This window comes from Palaemon carinicauda, chromosome 41 (assembly GCF_036898095.1).
Source record: "Palaemon carinicauda isolate YSFRI2023 chromosome 41, ASM3689809v2, whole genome shotgun sequence".
Classification (NCBI taxonomy): Eukaryota; Metazoa; Arthropoda; class Malacostraca; order Decapoda; family Palaemonidae; genus Palaemon; species Palaemon carinicauda.
In genome coordinates this window covers 22,830,982-22,842,744 of record NC_090765.1, presented here as the reverse complement: position 1 = coordinate 22,842,744, position 11,763 = coordinate 22,830,982, and the positions used below count along the sequence as shown (strand labels likewise).

At 32.9% G+C, this 11,763-nt stretch overlaps 2 protein-coding genes across 4 annotated transcripts in view; one reads left to right on the top strand and one right to left on the bottom strand.

Annotated features, from left to right (window-relative positions):
- LOC137632319 (uncharacterized) overlaps positions 1–11,729 on the top strand; it is an 18,075-nt gene extending 6,346 nt beyond the window's left edge. Inside the window, exons 2-4 of the mRNA XM_068364235.1 lie at positions 926–989; positions 6,167–6,295; positions 7,426–11,729. Coding sequence (XP_068220336.1) covers positions 947–989; positions 6,167–6,295; positions 7,426–11,393 — 4,140 coding nt within the window. The 5' untranslated portion in view covers positions 926–946 and the 3' untranslated portion in view covers positions 11,394–11,729. The remainder of the gene's footprint in view (positions 1–925; positions 990–6,166; positions 6,296–7,425) is intronic.
- The window catches only part of LOC137632323 (atrial natriuretic peptide-converting enzyme-like), a 229,331-nt gene that overhangs the window by 20,573 nt on the left and 196,995 nt on the right, over positions 1–11,763 (bottom strand). The window lies entirely within an intron of this gene.

Genomic DNA, 11,763 nt, shown 5'->3' with positions numbered 1-11,763 from the left:
ATCAACCATTTATGTCATGCATCATTCCAAGTTGATTCAGTCTCTCTGACTTTGACATCAAGGACTGAAATTATGGATTTTGAACAAATGGGCTCGGTGTTGGGGCCGGGGTAGATGGAGGCATTCAGAGCTTTATAGAACTAAGGTTAAGAAAGGGTAGATAGAAAGGTATACGAACGAAATGAAAAAAAAACTTTGAAGACTATTAAGTAGGTGTAGGGAGGGGCCGAGGGGACGCTGCAAAGACATCTAAGTAATGCCCATAGTCCTCCCTACAAAAGACGTCTCTCCCAACCACCATTCAATGTAAACAATGTCTAACAGGTCGAAACGTTTTTGCCGGAAATTAACACTTAAATAAACAATATACTTAATATGCCCTTATTTATAAGTTTGTAAGCGGAAACGTAATGTTATGAGACTGTTGTCAACTTTCCTTAAATTTGTCGTTCAATAATTGCACCATTGATGCAAGAAATAATATCTAGAGTGATTGATTTCCAAGAATATAATAATAGGAATAACCTTGTCCGAGAATGCTTTATACAATATAACTCTAATGGTACAATCTAATCCGAAAACCTTGTATCCAAGGGAAGAAATTTTTGACTGAAAATTAAATTTTGCTCTATTGTGACAAGTTTGGGTGGAAATTATAGATATACCCTTTCAGCACTAAATAGTTATGTATTCTTATTTGTATTCGGACACAAATCTATCAAGATTGAGGTGTCGAATTATACAAGGGCTAAGGGGTAGCAACCTCTTTCTCATTACTTATTGAGGAAAAGAGAGAGAGAGAGAGAGAGAGAGAGAGAGAGAGAGAGAGAGAGAGAGAGAGAGAGAGAGAGAGAGAGAGAGAGAGAGAGAGAGAGAGAGAGGTGAATATAATGTACAAACAATAATTCACATTTCTCTTTATCAGAACTGCCTCAAGACAACAACCATGAAACTCTGGTGGCTTCTCTTCTTATGTTCGACTATAAGTGGTAAGTAAACAAAATATTAATTTCTCGTTAGTATCAAAACAGTGCTCTAAGTACCAAGTCTTCTAATAATTTCCAATTTTTTGAAAATTCATACACACACACAAACAAACACACACACACACATACATACATATATATATATATATATATATATATATATATATATATATATATATATATATATATAAGTATATATAAATATAGCATAAATCATATATAACTATAGTACATATGTAAATATTTACTGTATATGTATATAATATATAAATGCACATTTATGTGCGTGTGTATGTATATATATATATAATATATATATATATATATATATATATATATATATATATATATATATATATATACACTGTATATATATATACATATATATATACATATATATATATATATATATATATATATATATATATATATATATATTTATGGATGGTGTGAAGAAAGCTCTGGGTGATAGGAGGATAGATGTGAGAGAGGCAAGAGAGCGTGCTAGAAATAGGGATGAATGGCGAGTGATTGTGACGCAGTTCCGGTAGGCCCGGCTGCTTGCTCCGGTGCCTTAGATGACCGCGGAGGTAGCAGCAGTAGGGGACTCTGCAGTATGAAGCTTCATCTGTGGTGGAAATGTGGGAGGTTGGGCTGTGGCACCCTAGCAGTACCAGCTGAACTCGGCTGAGTCCCTGGTTAGGCTGGAGGAACGTAGAGAGTAAAGGTCCCCTTTTTTGTTTTGTTTCTTGTTGTTGTCGGCTACCCCCAAAATTGGGGGGAAGTGCCTTTGGTATATGTATGTATGTATATATATATATATATATATATACAGTAGTACCTTAGGTCACTAGTTTAGTTGGTTCTGGGAGCAAGCTCCCAGCCTACGATGTTTGTATCTTAAAAACATTTTTCCCATTAGAAATAAAGCAAATTTACTTGAAGCATTCCATATGCCCATAAATATACATGCAGTATACATTAATTCTTATAAGTTTTTTAATGGTGACTCTTGTACAAATTACATCCTCTACCATAAAAAAAATGAATAAAAATAAATTTACAATGGAAAATAAAAAAAAAATTATAATCCAACTTGCACTTTACTTGTGAGGAGTCTTGGTTGACAAGAGGGAGATGTGAGAGGAAGAAGAGAAGGGGGTTACTGATTGGAAGGAGAATCTACCTCTAAGAGAACTAGTAAAATATCAGGAGTTTTCTCTCTTGAATGATGCTCATTGCTGCTAACAATCACTAAATTTACGTTTTCTGGACATTTGGTCACCTTTTAATTACTTTCTTACTATCAGGTTTGACAAGGAACTTATCTAGAGAAGACCAATTTTCCTTTTCTTTGAAATGGCATGAACAGTGGACCTTGAGCTATTGATAAATGGACTCGCTGCACACTCTGCGGAAATTTTATCTGGATGGTGTGTTTCAACAATATTTTGCAGAGCTTTAAACATTCTTGACACATCCTTAATTTTTATTAAAGAGAGAGATTTATCCCACTGTCCCTCCTCCTCAGAAAAAGAAATCTCCAATGCATTCTCTTGAAGCTGCACCTTATGAAGCTACAATACCAATGGTTTTTCACAAATGATGTTTTCAGTTATCTTATTACCGGCTAACTGCTTTTCATCAATCCAAGCAAGCACAAACGTTTCAACATTAAGAACACGTGGCCATTGATTCTCCACTGACAATTTGTTCCTTTTCCAACTCTACTTCAAGTTTGTTACTTAGGGATACTAATTTTCTCAATACATCACTGGCTGGCTCTTCAAATCCTTTAATATCATACATGAATTGAGGGCACAATTTTTAGCATACACCTTTTAACACTATTTGAGTCACCTCAACCCAAAAATCACTTAGATTCAACACTTCTTGATAAAAGTTGTATCCCTTCCATAACTACCGAATTCTCATCCCATTCTCTGCCCAAGAGAATCAAGTGCTTGGCATTAGGTACGACATAAATAATACCGTTCAAAGATTTCTATGATAGCTGGGTCCATGTACTGTATAAGGGAGATGGTGTTAGGTGGCAAGAAAATATCTTTTAAAATTTGAATCCATGTTGTTCAGATGTGTGGAATGTCCGGAGGTAAAATCAACAATCAACCTAACCTTCAAAGGAAGTTTCTTGACCCTGCAATACTACTCCTTTGCTGTTGGTATAAAATGGCCACTAACCCTTTCTTCGTAAAGGGCCATAATGATACATGCCTATAACTTTGCCATCCAAATTTCAGGAAGTGTGGACTTCGAGATGTTCTTGAGGGGCCGGGGATTAAGAGCATATAACATTACCCCCTAACATTAATGTTAGTCTATCTTGTAATACCTTTTACCCTAAACAGTTTTCTCCTGTTTAGAAATTATTCAACATTCGGTATTCTCTTCCAAAAGAATCCCATCTCGTCAACATTTAAGACGAGTTCCATGGGAATTTGCTTCTCCTTGATGTTTTTTACAGGATTTAAGAAATTTATCAGCAGTAGCTGCTTCCCCTTGAATTTCAATTTTGTGCTAACTAAAGTGCTTCTTGAACCGATTAAACCATCCATGACTCGTGGCATGAAGTGTCCTTTTCCTTATATGATGTTTTTGTGCAAGCCCTCAAGTCCTCTTGAAAAAAGGCATTTGGGTCATAGGATATTCATTCACGTGACTGTGTTTCTATCAAAAGGGATAAAAAACAGTGCATTTCATCATAGATAACTCCTTTCCATGTTTATAGCTGGGTTTGGGATGATGCCTCCTTTTTAGTCACGTATTGGACAATAAGATTTTTATCGTGAATTATTTTAGACACCGTTGTCCACGGCAGGCCTACAACACACATAATAGGTTATCACCTAACTTTTTTCATCTCTCATCAGGTTCAATTTATCTTGCAGTGTAATAAAATGCCTCATAGATTCACTAGATTTAACTTTGTTGGGAGATATTGCTGTGATCAGAGAGTGGAATAATCTTCTAAAGTTCAAACTTTTTGAAAATTCTTTTCTGTTGCATAAGTTGACACATCTCATATTATAGAATATAATTATATGACTGATCCATTTTGACATTGTTACTGATTTTAAATATTTGATATGTTTATTCATTACAGTGCTCGTATATAGATTATTTGCTATTTCTTTTCCTCACTGGGCTAATTTTCCTGTTGGAACCCTTGGGCTTGTATCATTCTGCTTTTCCAACCAAGGTTGTGTCTTGGCTGGTATTAATAATAATAATAATTGTCAATATGCTTCTTATAAGAGTAACTTAATTCATTTGAGCAGCGGGAAATTGATGGATGTCAGATGGTAACATCACTTAGACAACCATATAAATCAGGAATATTTAGACAACCAAAGTAATTGAATCATTTACAGTAGTACACCTCTTAATGATAGTTCGGCATACATCCGTTCCGATTTTACGTTTTACGCTTATGTCAGTCACGAAGTCAAAGCATCACACTATAAAAGAAATTCATACTCTAAGAAGTTAGCATACACACACACATTATATATATATATATATATATATATATATATATATATATATATATATATATATACTGTATATATAAATAATATATATGTATATAATATACATATATATATATATATATATATATATATATATATACATACATATATATATACTTTATTTATACATACATATAAATACATATATTATATATATACTGTATATATAAATAATATATATATAATATATATATAATATACATATATTATATATACATATATATATATATATATATATATATATATATATATATATATATATATACATACACATACATACATATATATATATACATACATATATATATATATATATATATATATATATATATATATATATATCTATATATATATAAATATATATATATATATATATATATATATATATATATCTATATATATATAAATATATATATATATATATATATATAATATATATATACATACATACATATATATATATATATATATATATATATATATATATCTATCTATCTATATATATATATAAATATATATATATATATATATATATATATATATATATATATATATATATATATATATATATATATATGCAGCATATATTTGCCCTTTATTATACAGAAATAAGAAAAATGGTATATTTTTGTTCCTTTCTAAGCATATCGATAAATCTCCCGTGTATAAAAGTCCACAACATAACTTCATGACGTTTACGAAGTCTGCATGTTTATGCTATTACAATTAATCTAATCTACAATGCAAATAATCTGCTTTTGTATGGTGGTTACACATGTATGCCATGCCCTTCAATCATTTTCTTACACTTGAAAAGACATTAACATGGAACTAACCCAGTTAACAATAACTAATATAACAGGAATTTGAAGCTATCTCTACTTATACTTAATTACATATATCACTGTCTAAAGTTACACCGACAATTTCCAATCATTTTGGATGATAACCACGGTCACAATTAGGAGATACAAGGTTTACTCACTCTAACTTTGAAACAATGACAGTAATCATCCTTGATATATATGATTTTTATTCAGTCTTTCACTAAAAGCTTTGACAACAAATGTCAAAACAATAAAACACACATCCTCTTTAGTTGGGAACTGGCTATTGACAGGATGTGAACAGCATCACAGATTGTAAGATACATCTGATATTTCAAGTTTCGTGAAATGTTGTAGTGATATCATAAAACTTTCTTGAACTTTATTCATTGCAACCAATAATAATGACAACAACAATTTACTGTCAATGCATGCAAGTTGCTAATCAAGATGAATAACTGAGAAGCAAGTACTGTAAACGACCAATGTGAGTGGCCTAAGTTGTAGCATCACCGCTTCAAAAAATTATTGAAAACTATATCGTCTGCCACATTAATAAAACTCTTATACCTTTACCGACCTCAAATAAAATTTTCCCTTCTAAAAATGTTGTCTACTATAATAATAAATAATGTCTATTACTAATATCACATTAAAATAGCTCTATATTTCATTCAAAGTGATGATAACCACAAAAGTTAAATAAGTATTTGTGTATCAACAATTTCTGTAATACCAAAAAAAAATATTTTTGTATCAATAAACAAGTTTCAATAAACTGACTAATATATCATTATTCCAGGACAAATCATTAACAGAGGGATAATACAAAGAGACTGCTACAATGGGAGATGTTTACCAAATCAGCCAGGCAACAATGAAGTTGACTCAGACTTCAAATGTTTCCGAGAAGGGGCTTTCCTTGTACCAGGTAATGATTTCCGAGTATTGGTGGTAAATTGTAAAAATGAAAGATTTAAAATTTTGAGCTTAGTAAGCAAAACGGAATTCAGAATTTCTTTTTTTCTTTTTAATCATGGAATCCTAAAATTGTAAAAACAATCCCTTGGTCAGTTCTGCAGACATGAAATAAAAATCATAGCATGTTTCCGTATTCATTCTTGAAAATGTTTTCAGAATTTTAATTCTATTTGGCAGTAAGAGAGATGTCAAACCTCACAAGTAACTTCACTTGATGATGTAATTCAAATAAAAAAGTATGGACATTATTAGCAACTTATTTGCTATATAATTCAACCATATTGTCAGAGAGCTGGAAAAAGTTACTCAAAATATTTAGTTAGCTGCTTAGGATTAATTTCTTCATCCAAATGTAAATAATATATCTATGTTCTACAATCCGAGAGTTTATCCAAGGGAGATAATTTCTCAATATTTCTCATAAGAAATGTTAAAGCCTAAGATTTTGTTTATCAAAATTAGGAGGGAAGGGCAAAAGACTAGTTTTATGTGAGACTTTGACTCTCTGAACTACTTTTGTTCAGTAATCTATTCCCTGAAGTGCCTAATTTGATTTGTACAGGTTAATGTTGTTAGTAATACTGATACTACTGTCAACGAGATATAGACTTTGCCTCAATGTACAGGCCATATAAGGCATTTTGGGGAACAATTACTGAACAAAAGTTTTTCGTATAGTCCAGTACTATCAAACGCAACAATTTATACCTATCTATTCTAATTTTGAAAAAGAGTAAAGTTTTAGGTTTTAAAATTTCTTATGGGGGATATTAAAAAATGACCTCCCCTGGCTAAAACCCAAGATTGGACAGCTTAAAATGTCTCATTTCCATTATGGATGAAAAATTTGACTGCCAATTAGTTATTCAAATATCTTGTTATGAAAGATCCTTTTCAGCTCTCTGACAAATAAGTCTACTGTAAATGGGATCTTATATATTCCATTATAATAGAATTTGCATTCTTTACTTGCAGACATAACATTGAATAAAAATGGTAACTGTCCAGAATATATCTTCTTGCCTCTCGATGACTGTATTTCGAACATTCTAGTACTAAAATTAAAATAATTGTTTTCAGGCACCAACAGCGAGTTTTATCTCTGTAAGCAGTTTACCGAACATAAGCTGGAACACAGAATCATGAAATGCCCTGAAGGAACAATATTTGATGAGTCAGCGGAACACTGCAAGTTTCTCCGATTCTCTTCTCCCACTGACAACCATACAGAGGGATCTGAAACTATGAACCCTAAGCCCTTGAAGCGTCAAAAGCGGTTCCTTGGAGTAGTAAGCGCAGTTGGAGGAATTGTAAATGCTGGAATTGGTATATATCAAAAGCTTAAAAATAAAAAAGGACCTGGAGTAGACTTATCAAGACTTGAAAATAAATTGGCAGGCATTGAAGCAAAGATGGATGACTCAAGTCTTAAAATACTAGAGAAACTAGCAGAAAGGAAAATCTCCTCTCAGATTACACAAGGACTATTAAAAGAAGTACTCATTCAAAATCAAGAGAATTTCAAGATTACTAAAGGTATTCTTCATGGAGGCATCGCACAGACCAATGAAAATCTTAACAAGATTCGTGGTATGATACTAGAAGGATATGAAAGTTCAGAGCAGAATTTTGCAAAACTTCAAGGAAACTTAGAAAATGTAAAAGACTTAATTAGTCATGAAATTGCCAAGGCCAAGTCTGACATTCAAACGGGGTTTGCAAGCATTTCAAATTCAGTTTACACTGCTGGTATAGAACCTATTGTGTCTACCCTTCTCACTTCTATCAAAGAATTCAAGCACAGACAAAATCATATTATGAGCTTACCCGAGGAAAACAGAAAGGATGAGATGGAAAGAAATGGAGGTTATATTGATTATTTAGAATCGGCTATGCTGGAGAAAACTCTCAACGATATAGTGCATAGAAATTTAGCCATTCCTAAAAGTTACACAGATTTCTTTGCTACATTCATTTTAGATCTGTTATGTGATGGGTTACAGTTCCATGCAGGTATTCTATCCTCCATTGTTTCCTCAAACATGTACTTGGCAAGTAAAGCTCTTGAAGAAAGAAATCTTGAAGATTTCAACACATACATGCTACGTGTGCAGTCTTCATTATTAAGAATGGAATTAAATCTTGGTTATCAAAATGGGATAGGTTTAATGAAAGAGATTAAGGATATACTAATCAACGTTGAGCATTTACCCTTCGTTTCACGAATTCCTTTTTTGACACAACTTATTACAGAAAGGAAATCTAAACTTGAACATCTTGAAACAGAGCTTAAAGAATTTGCTAACAAATTTACACCTCTGAATGTTCCAAGTCGTATATCAAGAAGGCTTGACTTCACTAGCTCTTCCATTCCACTTCCAATTGGACCATGGAAAAGTGGAAAGCAAGTTAGTTATGCTGTTCAATTTCATTCCAAAGAGCAAGTCTCTCCTATTGGAGAATGGTCCCGACCTTATGAAGTTTACGATAAAGCACATCCTATAGTTTACCTTCCGCCAGCTAATACTAATATAACTCGCCTAGTCTACAGGAAGTTTAATGATGGGAGAACACCAGAGCTTGTTGCCATGATATCTAATAATGAGATTAATTCATTTCGAGATATAGGAAGGGATCTTATTAATGCTGCTGCCAGATCTAATCCATATATAGCTGCAGTGGAAACTAAACTCCTAGTTGATGATGGAGCTGAAATTAATGTTAGGCTTGACAAAACTATGGCTGCACCTTTCCATTATGCTGCAGAGTATAACAATGTAGAGGTATTACAGATATTGCTCAATAAAGGTGTTGACATAAATATCAAGTCCTCAGACAATATGAATGCACTCCACTTTGCATCATCTCAGGGAAGTATTGAAGCATTAGAATATCTTTTGAAAGAGGGAGCAGATATAAATGCACAGACAAGACAATTTGGATGGTCTCCATTGCACATTTCAGTTTCTAATAACCTTTTAGGAGCTACACAAATCCTTCTGGATAATAAGGCATTCATTAACATTAAGGATCATATGGGGTTAACTCCACTACATTTATCTATTCTTGGAAGAGGCGACACAATGAAAATACTTTTAGGTACAACGTCTGTTGATGTTAATGCAAAAGACAGTGATGGTTTAACTCCTCTTCATCATGCTGCAAGAAGTTCCTCTGCAATTTTTGTAAAACAGCTTCTGCAACACCCTCGCATAGATGTTAATGCTTTGAGCAATAGTCATATGTCACCTCTTCATTATGCAGCTATAACGGGTAATGCCGAAATAAGCAAACTACTCATTGAACACAAGGCGTCTCTAACCATTACTGATGAAAGTGGTTCAACACCATTACACTATGCTGCTTTTTATGGTAACGCTGAAGTTTCTGTGTTATTGATTAAGGCAGATGAATCACTTTCCTCAATGAAGACTTTGAAAGGTCACACGGCACTTGATCTTGCAAATGCAAATAATAATGTTGAAGTGGCTATGTTTTTGAATGATGAAAAACAAGTAATTCAAGAAATTGAAGAGATAATACCAAGAGATTTCCCAGAGACTTCTGCTCTGACTAATTCACCTTATCCACAATATTTCATAGAAGAAACAAACTGTACACAACACATCATGGAAGAAATTGGTGATAACTCCGAAAAGGTGTGTTATCAACTTGATAAAATATCAAATTATGTTCATACAGTTATGTCAATGGTTCCAGTACCAGTGAAAGGAGGGAGGGAGGAGGAGGTGTTTTTAGATATCAAGAGCAATTATAACACTGTTTTAAAAGATGCACAAACTCATGTCAAGCTGTGGACCAATGGCAATAGTATAGAGACTGCAGTTGAACAAACATTCACGCTAACAAAGAGCTTTGAGTCAAATTTCAATAGAAAGTATAATGTATATCTAACAAGAGCCGCTGAAATATCCAAAAACACAAACATACAGAACATTTTTGTCAAAATTCAAGAAGAAATTTCAGATTTAGAAAATAGCCTCCAGGAAACAAAGGCTGCACTTGCACAAGCCACTTCCCCTGTTCCCAAAAGATATTTAGAAAATAGAATAAGTCAAATTGGACAATTGTTAGAAGAGAAAAGACAGGCAATTTCTGTTGACCCTTTAAATGCTCAGCACCTTGAAGAATTGCTGTACTTCCTTGGTGAAGTACTTAAAGATGGTACCAAAATAACAAATGCTGCTGTAAATGCTGCAACAAAAGTACAGCTTTTTCAAGCTCATTTGAATGGGGATAAACAAAAAATTGACAGCATAGCACAACATGCTAAAAATAACCTTAGAAAGATTCAAGAGCAGATTATAGAAAAAAATGCAGATCTGAGAGTCATTCAAGTAAGACAAGAACGCCTACAAAATGAAGTGCAGGGATTACAGCGAGAGGTAGAATCTCTATACAATAGTATATATGAAACAAAGAGGCAACTGAGGGAACAGAGAAAGGAATTACTAAGGAAATACGAAAAGACTAGTACTATTAGATTTTTTGCTTCAGCTGCCGTGGGAGTTATAAACAAGTTTGCCCCATTCATCATACCACCACAGCTATTACAACTGTTGGATGTACGACAACAGTCAATTGTGGAGAAATGGCAGTTCAATTTACAAGAAGATCAAGAGAGGGAAGAATTAATTTCTAGCATGATTGCAAATAAGGAAAAAACTATTATGCATCTGAGGGAGGAAATAATAAATGGTTCAAGGAATTCACAATCCATTAAAGAAGAGATGCAAGCACTAAACAAAGTGGATTTCTACTTGAAAGAAGTTACTAATGAGCTTCCATCAATGCACGGATCTATATTGAGAGTTTTGGGTGGACTGAGAAGTGTAGATAGTGCATTCTCACATATTATACTTAGAATCCAGGAAATAATTGAAATGGGGAAGTCAGCAAAAACAACAATAGAAAAGGAAGAAGCTTTGAAACAAACCTTTGGAATGCTTACCACTCTGCAGTGCTACTGGAATGGTAGCACTCTCTTTGTAATGAATTTGAACCTCTGTTCAAAATATGAATATTAGTCATGAAAGGGATAATTTCCTTTTTCAGATATCTCATTAATAATCTAAAAGTACAAAGTGTAAACAAAGAATTACTTCTTTTGTTCACACCTTTATTTAAATCTCAACTTTTCTCTTGGGTATACGTTTGTGGGGAGAAGTAATCCTCAAAGTATTACTGCATTAATAGGCCTACATATGTGGAAGGCTTTATATACAAGTGTATATAAGTTGATGTCTTGTCTTTCATGTTTCACAATAGCTTTATTTTGTCAAACACCTTTACAATTTGGTTGTAAATAAATAAAATTTCAGATTCTAATTACTGGCATTATTTAAAATAAAGTCGAATAATAATTTTGTGTATTCTTCAACCAAACACACCCGTATT